Raw genomic sequence first — 19,733 nt, 5'->3', positions numbered from 1 at the left:
TCCTGGACTTGATTAGAGGGAAGAAAGCATATTTAAACAGTCTATAATACACGAGTAATTCTCACTGAAAAGTTTGAGATTTTCCACGGAGAATATAACATGATTTTTTTTGAGCTCCCCCACTATCATGAATCATTTGACTATTGTTGCTAAGCTTCCAACTAGGAATTGAGATGATGGAACACCCAGCACCCAGGCTCAACATTTCACTTCCTTTGTGAACGAAAATGTATAACTGCAGATTCAGAAGCAGATTGTATGTTAGCTGGCAAAGCATTTGCTCACATCCCACTTTTTCCTTGCCCTTAAAAACGGAGAAGGTGTTAAGTTGGAGGCTATAAAGAAATACTTTAGAATATGATCCTCTGAAAGTCAGTCTCATAGCCACATATACATGGCATATGGTACAAGCTAGCACATTAAGAGTGGGATGCTATATATATAAGCTACATTTTTGCTGGATAAAGAAATCATGCAAATTTTGGACTTCTCTGGTTATCTAGAAAGTTCCAGGAATCATCACTAGGCTAGTCAAAACAGCTAGCAAAAATGTGTGCCTGGGCTCAGAGGGTACTGCCCCATCACCAGGAATTTAGTGCTACTTCTGCTCAAAGCCAGCTTTGATATTGACACAGCAGTTTCAGAAGACTTAGCCAGCCTTGAATCTGGCTTGAGAAAAAGCTGAAAGATGTTTTAGCAATAGACCCCCTGGCCCCCATCTTCTCCAGGGAGATGCATTTAAACTGAAGCTCTCACACCCTTGTTCCCAGCCTCAGCTGCATTGCAGCTTTGGTATCAGCAGACAAAGATTCGATCTGTCATTCACATCTGATGAACAATATGAATTGATTATTATCAGAATCCAGTTAGAATAATGCCACAGTACTGGAAAGCCAAGAAATGACCCAAAATTAAGAGCTTCTGAGAGAACAGCAGCATGCTGTATTTTTTAGAAAGCTCTGGATTTTTGGTTCTGAACCTCTTACCTGAAATACTTCCTAGCTCAATGGCTGGTTATCATAATGCATCTTTTCACTAAGGACATAAGAATGTTTTTAAATATCTTTACATTTTTACATTTTCTGTAATTTGTGATAAATGGGAGCTGAACTCCAAACATGCCATTTAAATTACTTACTCATGGGAAATCGGGGTTTGTAACAGAAAAAAATCACAGACTGGCCTTACTGTTTCTTCATATCAGGTCTACAACTTCTTATAATATTCTTTTGAAATCATACTGCTGTGATATTTTGCCAGGCTAGGCTAGCAAATCAATATTCTTTTGAAATGCATGTATGATATCAGAAATTCTAATGGGAAGTCCAGTAATAGTAAAGTATATAATCGAGTAATTCATGTTAGGAGAGCTAAGAACATGGCTTTTATTTTACTCTTAATAGAAAATTATTAGTAACAGAATTAATATTAAAGTCCATAAATACAGTATTAGAAAAGTACATAGTTACAGCTCCTGATTTCTCCACTTATTTTTCAAATAGGCAACAATTTAATTTTCTGTCTCACCTTTCTGTCTGGAGTCACAGTATGTTCCTAACACTTTAGTCCCAAACTTTTGCATTATCAGTACTCAGGACTTAAACAGCAGTACCTAGCAAAAGCAGAGTAATCCAATGCTCACAAGCTTCTGTAAGTAGCAGCTACATAGTAGAAAAACAATCAGCAATAGAAGTGTTTAATAGACATTACTAGGCAATATTCCTCGGACTGCTTGCTGAAGCACTCAATTAATTTTCACTTTTCTGGGCCATTTCCACAGAACTTGGCACCTGCAATCCAGTATTCCTATAAGCCTACCACACCATACCTAAGGGAGGGAAAAAAAAAAATCGTCAGTATTCTGAATATTATGAAGTATCTACATCTCTCTTCTCCTGTCCCACAATGGAACTAACACAAAACTTACCCTGTAGCTGCATTTGTCTTCTCTCTTGCTTTCTAGTCACAGCACTCTGTAAAACATTCTGATCACACTAGGAAGCTAATTTTTATGACCATAAAGTCTAAGATGCTTCACATACTATGCTTTATGACTCTAAGTTTATAACCAAGATAGATCTAATACTAAAAGACTTGCTCCTATTAAGAAAAGTTCTTTGAAGCCTGATGTGCTAGCAGCAAGTACTTAGAATGACAGTGAAAAGCAATACTCTCACTGTGCTCCAGTGTCTGAAAGCAGTGCTTAGTTTTAGTATGACATGGCAGAATTATGTCAGTGTAAACATAGCAGAAAAAAACTAAGTCTTGAGAAACTTCAGAGTCAGAAGTGACAGTGACCTCTGTTCTACAACTGAGTTACATAAAAGAATGTATCTTCATGTTTATGAATAAATTTGAGAGTTGTAATTAACTTGTAATTTTTATTTTAACTATTCAGGCTAACCCAAATGATGTCTGTAACACTGCTCTCACTAAGTACTAGGGGCTGTATGAGATGAGATATAAGCAAATGTTTCCTTGGATGCCTTAGGAACTGACTTAATGAGTCAGCCTTAGAAATGCTAAGGGGATAACCTACACGTATATCCCAACAGTTCTGAAGCTATTCTGTTCCCCATATGTTGAAGAAGATCAGTAAGGCAACTTGCTTAGTCACCTCCAAATAAATAGCTGTTAAAAAATCTAGACTCCTGTTGTCAGTACATCTAGCCAACAGTAGAAATTGTGGTAGGAATTCTGTCTGATACAAGTGAAAAATCAGGTGTTTGGCAATGCTAGACATAAGGCTGGCTAGGCAAGTTACTACTTTTCCATTCCGACTCCATGCCCAAAATAAGAACAACTTTATTAATTGGCCTAATCACACATTAAAATTACCATGCTGTGTTTGCTATGGGCCAAATTACAAGAGGCTAGAAATCAGTGCCTAGGCAGCTAAGTTGTTAGTATGAACTAGCATGCTAGCTTCCTCCAGATTCCTAAGTTTTCCCAGACCTATACTCTGCTCCCAAAGTATGATGCACTTGATGGCACCTTATAACACAGCTGAGGCCTCCAAATTTAGTTACTTAAACAAATTACTTAAACCATTAGAGGAAAACCAATATGGAGTAAGAAATCCTTTTCCTGTGCATTTTCTGCAAGGTTTGACTCTTTAGAATTGCAGCAGGTTTTCACTTATTGGTTTAGAGCCACAAAAAAGTTATGCAGACCAGTGAAATGACTGGCAAGAAAATCCCACTGAGATTTTAAAGATTCAAAAGCTGGTCTTTTATCTCAGAGGGAAGCATCTGGTGTTGCTATGACTCATGACAGCTCACAGCATCTTGGTCTGCTATCTGCATTAGTTCAGGTCAGTTATTGTAGCAGGCTTGTCAGCTACCGGAATGTACTATTAGTTTACCCTACAAAAATTTAATTACTTTTATTTACATAGCTGAGTCATCCAGGTACAGAGTTCTCATATTGGAGTTCTATTATAAGTGACAAATGAAATAAAAAAGAAAAGAGTTAATCATTTTTTACAGTTATTAGTAATTAAGTCTTCAGTAAGCTGAATTCAGTGCTAGAAAAGGAACAAAATTTTATAGATACTGACCATGAAGCCTGGTAATAATGGTTGGGTAAACTTTGCTCTGAACGTGTGTAACAGCTGCTTTGAGTCCGCATTATAAAATGCAAGGTGACCTAAGAGAGGCAGAAAACAAGTTGAAATACATGTTTACATGTTACTGCTGTTTAACTTTTTGTAAAATTGATTCTTTTCAGGGAGAGGCTTCCAGAACACACTAAATACAGTCCACATGACTGAAAAATTCTCAGTAGCTCTGTCACATAGATGAACCCAGGTCATTTGATACTACAAGCTCTAGGCCTTATTTTCATAAGGGACTATATCAGTCTGGAAGTAACATAATACTTTAGCCTTGTACTGCTTCAACTTGAAACAGATAGCTAACTAAGCTTTTAGCTAAAGATTGTAATTTACCTTGATCAAAATCACAGTATGCACCTATTCTGTCTGGAGCAGGGATACCTAGAGTCTTGGTTTTATTATTATGTTTTGCTGATAATGTGGTTTGCAGCCAGTTATTGATACAGATGCACCAGCTTGACTTAGTCTTTCCCAGATGATCAAATTTCCCCAGTTTTCCGTATGTTACTCCCACACTGTAGCATTTGCAGTCCTGGGCTCTCACTTCACAGTAAAGCTGTCCACTTCAAACAGCAGGGTCTCCTACCAGAAAAATACATGTAGTTGCCACAACAATGCTTGCTTACTTATAGGCACCAGTGATGCCTTCTGTTTTATTTTAAGGTGAAGGCTTCAAAACGCAAACATCTGAGCTATAAGGAACAAAAAAATTAATGTACAAGAAAATAGAATGTAAATATAAAATAGAATACTGAGACAGTTTTTACTTACACTCATTGAGACAAGATACACTTAACATTAATTCACATTTAATAGCAGTGAATGTCAGTCACTAAGAGCTTTGTAATAAAGAGCTTCAACACTTGAGGACACTTGCTGCAGCACAAAATTCTGGTGTTACATAGGGAAAACCACCACTGTGAAGGTGTTGGAAGTGTGGGAAGAGCAAAACAGTGAAAAATCTGCAAAAAACCCACACATTTCCTTAACACATGGTGCCCAGAACAAACACAGGACAGGATGGAGATCCAGTGATTTGTGTTGCCATGGCACCAAGGAGGAATGTGAAGCGAGGTGGAGGCTGCGCCGTCCAGTTCTTCCACTTTTCTCAAGGGATATTTGACAGGACTATGCAGATTTATCTCCTGCTCTTCCACTTCTCTCAAGGACTGTTTTGCTCTGCGGACCTTGTCTCTCATTCTTCCTCTTCTCCCACAAAAACAGCGCACACCGTGCACACACACCTTGCTGTGTCGTTACTCAAGAAACAATGGCTTGACCACAGTCCCACCCACTCACACATACATACTTAGATAAATACTACTGTGAGTTTGTATCTGACTCAGAGACGATAATCTGATACCAAATTGGAGGGACAGATCGATGGGTTTGTGCTCCTCACCGCCCCCCGCCCCCCCCCCCCCCCCCCGGAAGGGACACCTTTTGGTAAGATTTGGGCTGTTGGCTACGCCAAGTGATTACCCGGGAATTAAGCATGTGTGATTCAATCGGGGGTTTTTGTGTGCAGTGCTATATAGCCAACCTGCAGTCTGTGCATTTATCCTAGTCAGTCTCAAAGAATCTGTAGATGTTGCATAAGAATAAACCGACTATTTGTGAACCCGACTGCTTCTCTTGAATGCAACCGGACCTTCAGCATATGGGCAGTTTGCGCATCTGGTGTCAGGCCTATAGTTACAGCCATACCTGGCATACCTATTAAGAGATAAGTCCAGCTACCCCTAGCTCCTCTAATCTCTGAGGACCGGCTAGAACGCAAGGGGATTCATCTCTTGCCAAATTAATTCATTACCTTAAATGCAACAGAAGGACAGCATCAAGTACACAGACTTGAACAATCACAAATTTTCCTTCAAATTCTTACTCAATCTGCCCTTCCACAGCATTGCACCTCTAACAGAAGTAAGAAGTTCACCTTACCCAACGCTGTGTATGATTCATCAATAAAAGATCTTCTGCCCCTCAGTGAGAATTTTGTGCTAAGAGAGGTCTTCTCTGGAGACTGCACCATTCCTAAGAAATGAACTGTTTGAGATTTGGATGCAATTACAGAAATGCACACTCAAACAAGTTTTCACAAGTCAATTAGGGTGCAATAAAGATACATAAGCTATTGAAATGACATGTTAGTTCGGTCACTTAATACTTCTAACAGTATGCACCCACAAGAACTGAAAGAGAAGAGATGATAACCAGAAAAAATACAAGACATTGCAACAAACAAGTTCAGAGGTAGTGAGAAAAGAAAGAGGAGAAGAAGCACATGTGTGGCATATGGATTGAATGAATGCCTGTATAAAACAGTTTCACCTGTACTACACAGAACCTTAGAGAATTCATATTTCTGGTCTTCTGCATAAAACTTCCAGTAAGTCTGGTAGATCAGGTACAACATTCAGATAAGTATGAATACACTGCTGATATTCAATGCCAAAATGCCTAATTTTCACTGGAATTTAAATATCAGTGAATGGGAAAATAATATCAGTTGTGTTAAAGGTAAGGTTTTCAGCACATGTTTGCCTTGTACAAGCAATGGTTGAAATCCCAGGAAAAAGTATAACCCATCGATGAATGAAAGGAATAAAACTGTGATTTTATTTCAAAATGCACACACTGAAGATGATACAAAACCCAAGAGTGTCAAATCTAAACACAGTTTATATTAAAAAAGATGAGTTTAATGCATGCATCACAATGTTCCCCCCCCCCAAAAAAAAATCAAACACCAAAAGTATACTGAAGAGTGGGGATTATTTGAATATATTAACTCTATCAAAGACTACAGAAAAGAAAATTGTGTCAACACATTGTGCTGAGAAGCACACAGCAACTCCTCAAGAGTAATTATAAATTTTAAGAGTCTAATCCCAATCAAGAAAGACTTAAAATTTTCTAACCATATTTTCAAAAGCATTCTCAGGAAGCAACGGCAAAATAAATGAAGACACACTTCTCTCTGGAGAATATTCTAATGAGCAATCAGTTGCATAAAATAATTTGAACCTAATGAGGTTTTCAAACATTTTATTTTACCTTGGTGATGCCCTCAAAAATGATTCCCAGGAATTTAAGCATTAAACAAAATGAGGGCTATTTGCAAATTACAGTGAATATTAAACCTCAGTAGCCAGGGAGTCATGTCTGGTTATTATTTTAAAAGCAATCAGTAGCAAAGAATTTTAACTTCTCAGAAATAGCTATAAAGTTCACAGTTTAATTTCACTGACAAAAAAAATTTGAAAAGTACAAATGTCTCTGCAATACCCATGTACATAGTCATTTTCCAATCCTCATCCTCAGTAGTCTATCATGCATTAGCCTTAAAAGAGTTACCACACACAAAAGAAAGTTTTCTCTCCCACTTTTCCTTCAGCTACAATTTAATAAAGCTAATTGCTATTTAAATGTCCACTAGTAACAGTGAAGTTCAGCTTGTTTCCTTTCCAATCCATTCAACACTGATTTCAAGTTTTCTGGAATTGTTCTTAAATACTATTTCATAAAGGGTTAGAAAATGTCCCTTTTGCCCAATACCTTCATTAAAATAAAGTCACATGGGAATCAAAAGCAAAGTGGTATAAGCTGTCATACATAAATATGCTAGAATCTCTGGTTCATCTTCATGAATAAGTTTGTTTTATTCCAGTTACAGAAGTCTACAAGAAATCATTGATTAAAAGGTTGTCTACTTTAGCATCACTATTTAGCATATAAATGTGCCAGTACTGATCAGAAGACAGCTAAGCTTCTAAATTGCTTGCAAGAGTTACACGAAGGGGGTAAGTGCATATTGTACAGGTGCACCGCAGCTGCTTTTGAATTTTGTTAACATGAAGGAAGCTGTAGTTTATTTACCAAAGAAAAAGGCAACAAGTGATTGCAAAGCCAAGAAGCATAATTTGAGGGGAATCCATCGCTCTTTGCAGATTCCATCCTACTTCAAACACATCAGAGATCATTCACTCATGCTTCCAACAAAAGCTGCTGAAATTTTTCTGTTAGATTCAGTATGATTTATGCAGAAAGCAAGGTGGCCATTTAGAGAATTGCCATAAGAAAAATGCAGGTGCTTTGCTAGTATTTTCTCCAAGTTAGGAATACATTAAAAGGTCCTCAATATCATTTATTTTGTACAAGTCTTCTGTAAGTGGCTGCTGCATGTGCTTTGTCCACTCAAAATCTAACAGCCTTTAACAGTTCAGGCAATGACATTAAACATTTGGCATTACACTTTGAAAAAAGGTGTTGGGTTTTTTTTCTCCAGTGCTGAAGTCTCCCTTCCAATAGGGAAAGGCAGGAAATTTTATAGCAGAAAGTCAGTTTGGTGCCCATTTTCCAATGCAACACAGTCTTCATTAGCTAGCATAGTAACTGATGCATTTCTTCCACTAGTCAGTGGTCAGATATTCTTGTCTTATGGTTAGGATTGTTGCCTACAGCACTGCAGTTAATCTCAGTTTCCTTATCCATTTCAGCAAATAAAAGATATTCTAAGCAATATGTATTCTCTTTTGCCCAAGGAATAGGAGGATATTTTAGCTGCCTTTACATATGAAAAAAGAGGCTCTCTCATTTGAACAATTGGTTCCGGAAGTAGAACTGCCATGAAGCTTTTTACACATGCCATCAGGCTAAACCTCATCCTCTTTGAAAGTGTAAAAATACTCATTTCTTTTCCTCTGAAGTCTACCACAAGTTGAGAAGCAAAAAGGTTTTCAGACTCAAAAATAAGAACGAAAAAAATTATTTTAAAGTTCTCAGAAGGGAGCTCTTCACTGCATTTGTAAAAAAATCTAGTCTGCCACCATGTGCCAGAAGGTTAAGTAAGCATCAATGTATCTGTAAATAACAGGGATCTTTGTATCAACACTAGAATACACAATGCTCTTCAACCATTGCAATTCAGGTCTCCCACACACTAAGACATCATTCCAGGAAGACTGTTTTCCAGTCAATGGAAAAATATATATATAATCTCTATGAATCCAAATTGAACTTCAAAAGAATTTTTAAAAGCATATGTGTATTGTTACTGATAAAGGCTATTAGATTTTTTTCTCACTACATCAAGGAAAGGAATGTAGCACACACTCCCAACAAAACTAGGTGCTAGATCCTAGGAATAAGAGGTATATTATTACCTTCTATTGCTCTTCAGCAGAGGATTCTGGTCACTGTCAACAGAAATAAATAGTCATTAAACAACTGTTCTATTACTACAGTAAATTATCTACATTCTTAAGATGCCACTAAAATCTGCTCTACCATGCTTCTGGCAGTATATGCCTATAGGGAAGGTATTTGTTCATAAATTATCCCAAGCAGTGCTCTTTATACCAAAAAGCCCATGTTGAAAGTCAATTGATTGCCTCTGAGGAAGAAGTAGCCAGCTCTGTGGACAAGGCAAAAACAATGGACACTGTTCACACCTTGATTTAGCAAGGCTTTTGACCCATTCCTACTTCAAGAGATATAGATGGGGTAGTAAGTCATAAGCTGTGTACAGAACCAGTTGAAAACCAGGGTCACAACTATGGATAGTGTTCTCCAGATGAGAGAACAATGAAGAGAATGAACATGAAAGAAGAATGAACATGAATGAAGAGAAAGAACATGAGAGAACAGTGTTCTCCAGATGAAAGAACACACAATAGGGCAGACTGGGAGATAGATGGGTGAAGAGCAATTCTACAGAAAAGCAGCTGGGAGCCTTGGTGGACAACAGGAGCTGACAACACTGTGGTGTGCCCTTGTAGCAGAGGTGGTCAACCGTATCCTGTGCTGTAGCAGCAAGACAGCAACAAGGACGCCAAGGCAAGCAGCTGTTCCCTCTTGATTTGGCATTTGTCAGACTGAGTCTGAAGTCCTGTGTCCAGGTCTGAGCTCCTCAGGACTACACACTGACGTACTAGAGCAAGTCCAGTGGAGGTCCAACAACACAATTGAGTCTGGAGCACAGAACGACAACTGGGTTTGCTCAGCCTCAGGAAGACAAGACCCAATTTCTCTCCTTAATGACGTAACAGGAAGGTACAGAGAAGATCAAGCCAGGCTTGTCTCAGAGGGGCACACACCGATAGCTGAGAGGCACCTGGGACTCATTGCACCACAGGAAATTCCAGTCAGATAGCAGGATATTCCTCCCCTCCCATTAAAGTGGCCTGGAATAGAGGCCCAGCGAGTTAACACATTCTTCATCTTTGCCTGGTTTTGGCTGGGATAGAATTAATTTTCTTGAGCTGGGAGAAAGCATAGCCGGAGTGCCCTACCCAGATTTCAGCCAGGATGGAGTTAACTTTCTTTCAGCTGGGAGGGGGCACAGCCAGAGTGCAGGTCCGAATTGGCTACTGGAATATTCCATATCGTGTGATGCTAAAGGAGGTGGGTTTTCTTTGTCACTTCTGTTTGGTGTGGCGGGATCTTCATTCTGTTGGGATCACTGCTGGGGGGTGGGCTGGGTATCGGTTGGCGGTGGTGAGCAACCACATTGTGCGTTACCCATTTGGACTTTCCGTTATTGTTCTGCTACATTACAATCCCTAAACTGTTTTTTATTTCGACCTACGAGTTGTTTGTTTTTTTTTTTTTTACTTTTTATCCCCCCTCTATTTTCCCAGGTAGGGAAAAGGGTAAGCGACTGGCAGCATGGTGTTTGGCAGCCAGCCAAGTTCAAACCATGGCAGATACATTCAATGCCCAGCCAGAGCAGACTGATCTAGTGATGTTCTTCCAACCTTATTTATTCAGTGATTCTGAATAACACACATCTAAGTGCCTAACATTCAACAATCTACCAAGAATTCTGCTAAAGTTACTTAAGTACTTTTCCTAGATGAAAATTGTTGCTAAATAATATTCAGGGCTGCCACTTTTATAAGAGTTATGTTCCTTTACCCATTATCTTTTGCTATCTGGTTTGTTTTATTAGTACCTTTTCCTCATCAATAAACATTATAAGACAACAAATTCAAACACCACCTGTAGTACCAATTTAACCTTAGCTTTTACATAAGGTCAAAGCAGCCAGCTTTTCCTTATTTCTTATAGTAGAAAAGCTGTCTATTCACCAGTACTGACCTGCAACACTACTAAACATAGAATTACACCGCTTGCTTGCTGACTTTTACCTCATCTACTGTATTGGGTTTACGTGGCAAGGTTTTGGAAGCAGGGGGGCTGCAGGGTTGGCTTCTGTGAGAAGATTCCAGAAGCTGTCCCGATGTCAGACGGAGCCAGTGCCAGCCAATTCCACAACGCACCACTGCTGGCCAAAGCTAAACCAATCAGTGATGGTGATTAAGAAAGGGTAAAAACTGCTGTGCAAAAGCAGCTGGGAGAGACAAGTGAGAATATAGCCACCCTGCAGCCTACACTGGAGCAGCTTGTGAAGGACTGCAGTCCATGGGAAGGGCCCATATTGGAGCAGTTCATGAAGGACTGCCTCTCTTGGGTGGGACTCCACACTGGAGCACAGGAAGACTGTGAGGAGAAAGGAGCAGCAGAGACAATGCATGATGAACTTGCTGCGTCTCTCATTCCCTGTCCTCCTGCGCTGCTCAGTGGGAGAAGGTAGAGAAGTCAGAAGTGAAGTGGAGCTTGGTAAGAAAGGAGGGGTGGGGTGAAGGTATTTTAAGATTTGTTCTTATTTCTCATTATCCTACTCTGACTTTTGATGGTCAATAAATTAATTTACATTTCCCCAACTCAAGTCTGTTTGCCTGTGACAGTAATTGCAGAGTGATCTTCCTGTCCTTATCTTGACCCATGAGTCTTTCACCATGTTTTCTCTCCCACTGTCCAGTTGAGGAGGGGAAGAAGTAGAGCAGCTTGGTGGGCACTTGGTGGCTAGCCAAGGTCAACCCACCACATCTACAAGTCATTTCAGTACCTTGAATGATACCCCAACAAATGTATTTTTAAAAGAATTAAATCTGTTAATGGTTAAGACACATTTTTAATAGCTTCCATAAATAGCCTCTGCATCTGTGTGACAGCAGAAGGGAAATAGAAAATTAAAATTTCTTCCAGAGAAAGATTTCTGAATGAAAATTCTTTGATGTCCCACTGTACTCAAGTGCTTTAATTTCCCTCTGCCCTCTTCCTTTAGCTGCCAGATGAGACATACCAGACAACATAAACATTTACAAAACAGAGTTCTTACCTGCTTTTATTTTCCTCCCCTTTTATTTTTTCTTGGCCTCTGCCTCCAGTAGGATCCCACTCAACATACCTTCAACTTTCAAGTTTGCATGAGCTGAAGTAGTGTCCAAACTGAACACAAATGCTGGTCAAGGCAAAATGCAAAACAGTTAAAATGGTATAATGCTCTCTCCCAACAGTGCCTATTCATAGAAAATTATAGAACCAGTAGCAAAATTGTATCAGAGCACTGTTCAACTTAATAGAAAGATCAGCTTTTTTGTCTGATGCCCTTTAAATAAAGCCCAACTATCTACCTTCACTGCATAGGTTACATCAAAGTAAGATTTTTCACCTTTATAATGCTGCAGTATCAGCAATTAAATTCAGCTAGTGACTTCTGCTGGTTACATCTGACTCCCTAGATTCTTAAAATCATGAATGATTTAAAAATGTATGCTTATTTTCCATGCTCTGCAGCACTGATTCTTCAACAAGGTGTTTATGACTAATAAGGACTGCATCTTGGAGAATACTGAATTGACAGGGTAGCACATACAGGCAGACAGAGCTGAACTGTGAAGTCAGCTGCAGATACAAGAACAGTAGAGGATGCATGCAGCTAGAAGAGACTTGGTATTTGTTGCAGCCAAGTCTGTCATCCAAGAAAACAAAACTAATACAACATGCCAAGTTCCCTAAAGATGTTTATTTACAGACTATTCTGTAACTGTCCTAATACCATCAGATGTTATAGTCCGATTCTGAAAGAAAGTATACTTGAGATTAAGAGTTTAGAGCTCAACAGTACACAAGTCTGAAAAACAGTAAGGTAAGCATGTGGACAAGGATACTGAGTTTCTATGGGCTGATTATTAAAGAAAGTGAACTAAATGTCCACACAGAAATAATGAAAATAGTATGGGAAGCATGATAACTGTCTGAACAATCAAAATCAGAATTATTTTTCTGGCACTGGAGTAAGGAATGTAAGTGGCTATTAAATGGATACTATATATCTGACAATGCTGCTTAAGGGTATCAAAATTGTTTCAGAAAAGTTACCAGAATGCCCATCAACTCATTTAAATTGCATATAGCTTTGTTTTTATGAGGTATTATACACAAGTAACAGAATTTATATTTTAATTATCCAGTCCATATCAGTCATTTTGCCCTTTACACTACAAGCCTGGCTATAATTAAAGCCTCAGGATCATTATCTCTACCATGATAGTTAAGATTTGTGTTCTGTCACAAAACATCACTTTCAAGAAATTTTTCTGCTAATTTATCTACGAAATGATGTTAGGAAGCTACCATGCTCAGACCAACTGGTCTCTAACACAATGACTTGATAACTTCAGCAATTTGGGGCTGCCTGTTATTTGAATATTGACAGTGGTTAGGACCTACAGCTACAAAGTAAAAAAAATCCTTTTCAGCACCTATTTACAGAAAGCCATTACCTGCCACATGCCAAGTACCAATAACCAGGAACTACACCATTTAGTTGCCCTAAGAGTCCTACCAGTGGTCAGCCACAATGTCCATCTTCTCTTGCTATATGTTGGCAGCACATAATACTGTCAATCACAGTTCAAAGCAACTAATGTCAAGCTCTGTTCGACAAAGTTACGTCACTATCTCATTTTTAGTGTCTGAATGCTAAAAGACCAGCTTTGTGCCAATAAGCTTCTTAATCCTTTACAGAAATGGTTGTTTTCCTTTTCACTTAAGACACAGGTTTCGGAAGTGCTCATGCAGAAGCAGACTTAACATACAAGTTCATACAGGAAGGCAGAACAGTTGTAAGCCAAAACGTCTTGCTAACAATTTTTTTTCCCCTCTTCGTCTTGCTAAATATTTTTTTGAGAATGAAGTAGGTCAATGTCAATGTAGCTTCTGGAATGTGCAGCTGAAGGTTGGTGCTTCTGTGAAGAAGAAAGAGGTTTGAAGATAAGACAGTAATAAATAAGACAGTTGGGGCCTATTCTTGAAGATAACAGGAACAAGGTCGGGATGAATTACAACAAACCAGCTCAAGATACAACACAGCTGTACGACACCTCCTAAACAGACCTTTGTGAGCATGCGTGAGCACTGAGATCAACCAGCAGAAACGGTGAGGAAGACTACCAACAACCACCAGGGACCCCTTGAGACCACCACCCAGCAGGAAAGCACATGCGTAATTAGGATGCAGATATTGTAATTAGTTCCAGGAAATCTAATGCATATGTAACTCATTTCTCAGAAAAATTATTAATATGTATAATCCCACTGTATATTAGCTGCCACTTATAGATATGGGGGCATGCTCACCTTTGCGAAGCTGTTAGCGTGTGTGCCCAGCACTGCAATAAAGAATGGCTGCTTTCTAAAACTCCAAAATGAGTCTTAGAGAATTCTTCTGCCAGCCTTTATGGTAACACAGTAAGTGTAGGGTTTTCACTACCTCTAAGGTTAGAATCTTTCAAATTTTATCTTTGGTTTCTAGAGTCATGGGATCAGAGTAATCCCCTGCTGCAGCTTTGTTGCAAGCGCATACTCTAAAGTTCATGTAGTTTGAATCAAATTTCAGACCTAAAAAGGGAATGTTTAGAAAACTTGAATTGATGCTAATTACTGACCATTTTTACAAGACTAATATCTGTTCCATGTAGCTGTCTTCCATTTATCTCAATCTGCAAAAAACAAGCTTAAATATCAGTGTGAGCTTCATTTAACACATGATTTTTTTTTAAAAAAAACCTCAAAGTCAAAATAAAAGGCAGAGCCATTATTGCACAAAGCACCCCAAGACTAATGTGAAACAACGGAAGCTTCATTACATACAAGAAAATGGGTATATGGCAAAACTTCCAAGCATAAAGAGTTATATTAATATTCTTGGGTTTGGAGTATAAAAAACCTTCACCTGACAATGCATCTCAGTAGTTTCAATAGAGTCTATCAGTTCCCAATTATGTTCATCTCTTACTTGAGGAAGCCCTTCAAAGTTGTTTTTTATATATTCCAGTAAAAGTGATCAATTCTGCTGTCACCTTCAGGCATTCTCCACAATACTCTTATGAAGTTATCAGCAACCAGACATGTTCCGACATCTATCTCTGGAGCTTTAGGGACTGCAGAAAGACAAATACACAGATCAGTTTAAAGAAGAGAATGAACTGAATATCAATTTGTTCTCCTTGGATTCTAAATCCAGAAGTTCAGAAGTTGCCCTTGGCCCAATAACACTGATTCCTTCTAGAGGATCTAGCCCATTAGGAAAGCATGATTGAAGACTAGGCATATCACTTTCACTTAACATGTGTGGGAATATAACACAAGATTGACAAAGAGGATTGTAAACACGCTCAAGTGATTTGCAGCTGGGGTGTCAAAAAGCCACATGTATCATATTAATTGTTGTTTAGTTTTGTGTGCTTGACAGATAGAACATCTACATTTAGATAACACAGACCTGTGATAGACTCAGAGGCACCTTATCAAACATGCTTGAGGTTCCTGCCCTGCTGTGGGAAAGATCAAAGCACAGTGGAAAACTATGCCTGCAAAAATCCCTGATACACAGGCAAAAGCAGCAGGTTCAAGATCTTTTTTCTTCTCCTTTCTGGCTAGCAAGGACCACACTCCATGATGCCTAGGTCCCCACTTGCATGCCTCTGCCTTGATGCTGCTGTGGAGATGGCCCGGGGTCACAAGGTAATGAGAAGAAATTTACTCCTTGCATTTTGTCTGTGGTTATGTGGTTGTTCCTGCATCCTGCCTGTGTTGGCTCACACAACATGCATTTTACAAAACAAGAAATCCGCATTAGCTCTAGAGTGAACATTTGCATCACATTTTCCAGATGTTTGTGTTGTCAGTAAGTTGGGCTGATCCCCTTCTGTAAGTAGTAAGAAGGACATGCTAGAGGAGAGTTGACTTATAATTATGAACCTACAATTTAGAATAATACTACACAGGAAGAATATTAAGCAGCAAGCTTTTATTTGAGTCTCTGGAACGTAAGTACAGCTGCAACCCTTAAACAGTATCACTTGTTTACTTCCACCACTACAGACAACTAACAGTGTAATAGTTTCCACTAGCCAGTCAGCAGTTACCTAGTTCTCTTTCCTTTTCATCCTTTGTCTTGAAAGAAGGGGAAAGAATTCCTGGGGTTCACTAAAGAAAAGACTGAAGTTTTGTTTATAGACAACAGAAGTCTATCTCCATGAAATCAAAGAGCACTTAAGTCACTGGAAAATGTTTTTCCAGTGCCTTCATAGTGTCCAAAGTACATTCAGGGAAGACTGTTGCTGGAGGAAGTGAAAAAGATGTTTTATTGTCTGCAGGTTTTGGAGGAAGGATCTGCAAAAGCTTCGTTTCAGCCTTTACAATAGCTTGAAATAGATATAAAAGTGGCCTGCAAGTCAATGTATCAAGAAGGAACATCATAAAAGTACAATACTGATGCATCTGTGGATCTGATAGACCTGCAGATTTTGTCAAAAATCATCCATTTTCATAACACTCAAACCCTTGACTGTGTTGTTCTCTGTAGTTATGTCCCAGTGACCAATCAAGTCCTAATTACATACAGGTTGCCTCTATGCAGTTCAAATGACTATTTCTTGAACACACTGTTAGCCACGATTCCCCTCCACAACGGCTGATGGCAATCAGCTTCACAATTATGGTTGAGTCATTTAAAGACATGTAATGTTAACATCTAAGCACAAACACCTAGCTATGGCAGGTCTGTTAGAAGCAGAAGGCCTAGTTTGCTTTATGCACACTACTCACACCTTCCCACACTTTCCCTTCATGATCTGTTCAAATATTTAAAACTATCACTACTGAAATGCACCCTTTTACTCCTCACATCCCTGCAGTTTAAGCCAAGCAGGAATTACACTGAAACTTGTGGCATAGGTTTAAAATACTTGAGAACAAGTAAACAGCACAGAAGAGACTGAAAGCAAAAGTATTCAAGTCTGTACAGGGTTTGGCTGGGTCACAGTTATGTTTCTTCATAGAGGCTTGTACAGTGCTATGCCTTGGATTTGTGATGAAAACACTTTCATTGACACAGGGGTTTTAGCTGAGCAGTATCAATTCTTTTTCTGCTTCTCACTCTGCCCTACCAGCAAGCAGGCTGGGGGGTGCACAACAAGTGGGGAGGGGACGCAGCCAGGACAGCTGACCCCAGCTGACTAAAGGGATATCCCATACCGTATGGCCCTGTGCTCAGCAATAAAAGCTGTGGGAAGAAGAACAAAGGAAGGGACCTTCAGAGTTATGGCATTTTGTCTTCTCAAGTAACTGTTACACATGATGGAGCCCTGCGTTCCTGGAGATGGCTAAACATCTGCCTGCCAGTGGGAATCACAGAATCATCTAGGTTGGAAAAGACCTTGAAGATCATCTAGCCCAACCATTAGCCAAGTGACACTTGTCCGGCTCCTCTGCACCACCCAGGTGAGTAGCAAATTAATTCACTTATGCACACAGCTTTTTCTGTACCTGTTAAACTGCCTTTATCTCAACTCACAAGTTCTCACTTCTATCCTTCGGATTCTCTTCCCATCCCACTGTGGCAGGGGGAGTGTGGAAGCAGCTGTGTGGTGCTTAGCTGCATGCCAGGGTTAAACCATGACAAATTCTCAAGTGTTCATCACATTCATTTGCCATCAAATTTCAAAGTCATCCAACAATAATTTGAGAATAATATCAGTAAGATCCCTTCTTAGGCAAAAGAAAAATTAAGATGAAGACAAGTATTTCAGAACATATACCTGTAAGTTTAGCTACCTACCCCAATTATTTTTGTCATGGTATAAGATTCCAGATAGAGTCTTGCATGTGTTTGTAGTGACTGAGTCTTCAGCATAAGTCTGGCAAGCAGTGTTCAAATGCCTGCATGACTAGAACATCAAACCTGTTTTCAGCTTCCCACACTAAGACATTAGTATTTCCTCACATATGCAGGTCTACCAATGCTCAGTGCAATTTTGCCTGCAACAGTTTGAGTTATCAGTATTTGGTGTCAGAGTAATCTGATAGCTTGGCACTACAGTAGAAGAAAGCAAGATTGATACCCAGAGAGTTTATTTTCCTGTTTACAAATCAAAGGCCCAAACCATTTAAATTCCTACGTATTTCATAAGGAAAATGCATGTATAAGGGTCATACTAAAGATATTCTTCTAGCTACAAGACTTTGTTCATGCTTGCCGTTAGATCTTTACACTCCCATTCCTGTTAAACAGATGCACTGTGATCATCCTACCTACCTTGTTCCCTTATGCAGAGCAATGATTGCCACTCAGAGTCTAAAAGGTGAACTTCTGCCTAGACACTGCTATCTGAGCACTAGGAACAACATTAGTAATTTATGACACCTGCTACCACATACTGCATCTGCAGCATACCAGATAAAGGGGCAGAAATGTAAACTGATGCTGCCAAGTCCTTAACAGATTTGGATTAGTGATCTAGAGATGAAACAATTTACAACACTGCCAGCAGTATTCTTGTCAATATATGCTTGGTATCAGTGAAGGGCAAATTGTTTTAAATAGGAAAGCAGTATGAATTAAAAGACATGAAAGATATATACTGGTATACTGCACCTAAGTTTATTTCCAAACAGTAACAAATAGATGCATCAGTACATATTTTATATTATGGTAATATAACTGCTTGAGTAGATTACCTCTCTCTTGCATTTCAGACCCTATCACCATTCTTGTAAGTGACACGTTAGCTTACAGTTCCATGCATAACACTACTGCAGATGACTAGGACTTCAGAGCATCACTAAGCATCAAGCGATCAGGTACAGTCTTGAGAAACTTGACATAACTTCAGGAAGTACAGAGGAACTGACAACTCAAGAGAAAACAGGGACTTGAAAACTCATTCTCACTTCTGAGATCAATGTTATTTTCTGAAATACTCTATTATGTAGAAATTAACAATAAAACTACAAAATACTCAAGGTATTCAGAGTGACATCCAATTACAGTGTAACAATCCAATTTCAGAGTACCACTTTAGGTACTCTGAAAAATTTGCTCACTAGACTGCAGGAACTGTGGTTTTGGTTTGTTTGTTTTAAATATAGTAAGTTATTCATGTAGTAACAAACTAAACTCACTGCATACAGTTTTTACCTGGCAAAAACTTCAGAGCCTGGAGGGTGTGCTTTTCAGGAGCAAAGTCCACCATCACACAAGTCATACTGCCACTGACCCTTGGTATCAGAGACATGTGGAATGCTATACCCACTGCTAAAGTCAAAGCAGCAGCATTAGCAAAATGTATTTTGCATTGTTTAAGTCCTATAGCCATTTTGAAAAACAGCAATCAGATAATCTGTATTGTTAATGCCAAACTTTAGCCAAAATGCTGATCAAAGACCAGAATATTTTTCTAATAGATAACTGTTTACCATTTAGCACAGACTCCAAAATAGAAAGTTTTGCAAATGTGACTGTCTCAAAGAGAATATGGTGCAAGCTCCCAGTTGTTCCATATTACTAGGCAAATAAATAGAAGTGACTAGAGAAGAGCTTAAAACTTCTTTTACTAGTCAAAAAAATTGGATGAGACAAAACAAAACTCGTATCACTTTACACAAATTCAGGAAGTATAAAAAATCTAAAGCACTGTAGAATCAGAATCATGTTTTATGTACTTAAAAATTTGAAACTTAAACATTTCATTTAAAAAGGTCCAAAAACTTTTCTGCTTGACAAGATCCACTCATTTCCTCCAAAGTGCATTTTCACATGTTAAATATTGCTCAGAAGGCATTTCTAAATAGCAGTGAACAAGCTGAATATTCTGATTTCATATCTACCTCCGATCTTATCAAGAGATGAAGAAGTGTTTAAATTGCAGACACCATATTGCTTCGGAACATGCAAATATCAGATCACTCTTACAAGATACACTGA

The 19,733-nt window shown here is 38.9% G+C and overlaps 1 protein-coding gene across 1 annotated transcript; it reads right to left on the bottom strand.

Annotated features, from left to right (window-relative positions):
* Positions 1-1,367: 1,367 nt before the first annotated feature.
* Positions 1,368-19,047, bottom strand: FSD1L (fibronectin type III and SPRY domain containing 1 like). Its single transcript, XM_074856927.1, is given in 13 exon segments — positions 1,368-1,810; positions 1,813-1,828; positions 3,560-3,648; positions 3,950-4,198; positions 5,558-5,662; positions 5,804-5,808; positions 8,782-8,814; positions 11,802-11,868; positions 11,871-11,926; positions 14,269-14,378; positions 14,712-14,803; positions 14,806-14,907; positions 18,948-19,047. Coding segments are annotated over 13 exon segments (1,122 nt in total). The 5' UTR covers positions 19,045-19,047; the 3' UTR covers positions 1,368-1,709.
* Positions 19,048-19,733: the final 686 nt, after the last annotated feature.

The sequence above is a fragment of the Strix uralensis genome, chromosome Z (genome assembly GCF_047716275.1).
Source record: "Strix uralensis isolate ZFMK-TIS-50842 chromosome Z, bStrUra1, whole genome shotgun sequence".
Taxonomy (NCBI): domain Eukaryota; kingdom Metazoa; phylum Chordata; class Aves; order Strigiformes; family Strigidae; genus Strix; species Strix uralensis.
The sequence above is the reverse complement of the archived record's forward strand: the minus strand, read 5'-3'. Positions and strand labels throughout refer to the sequence as shown.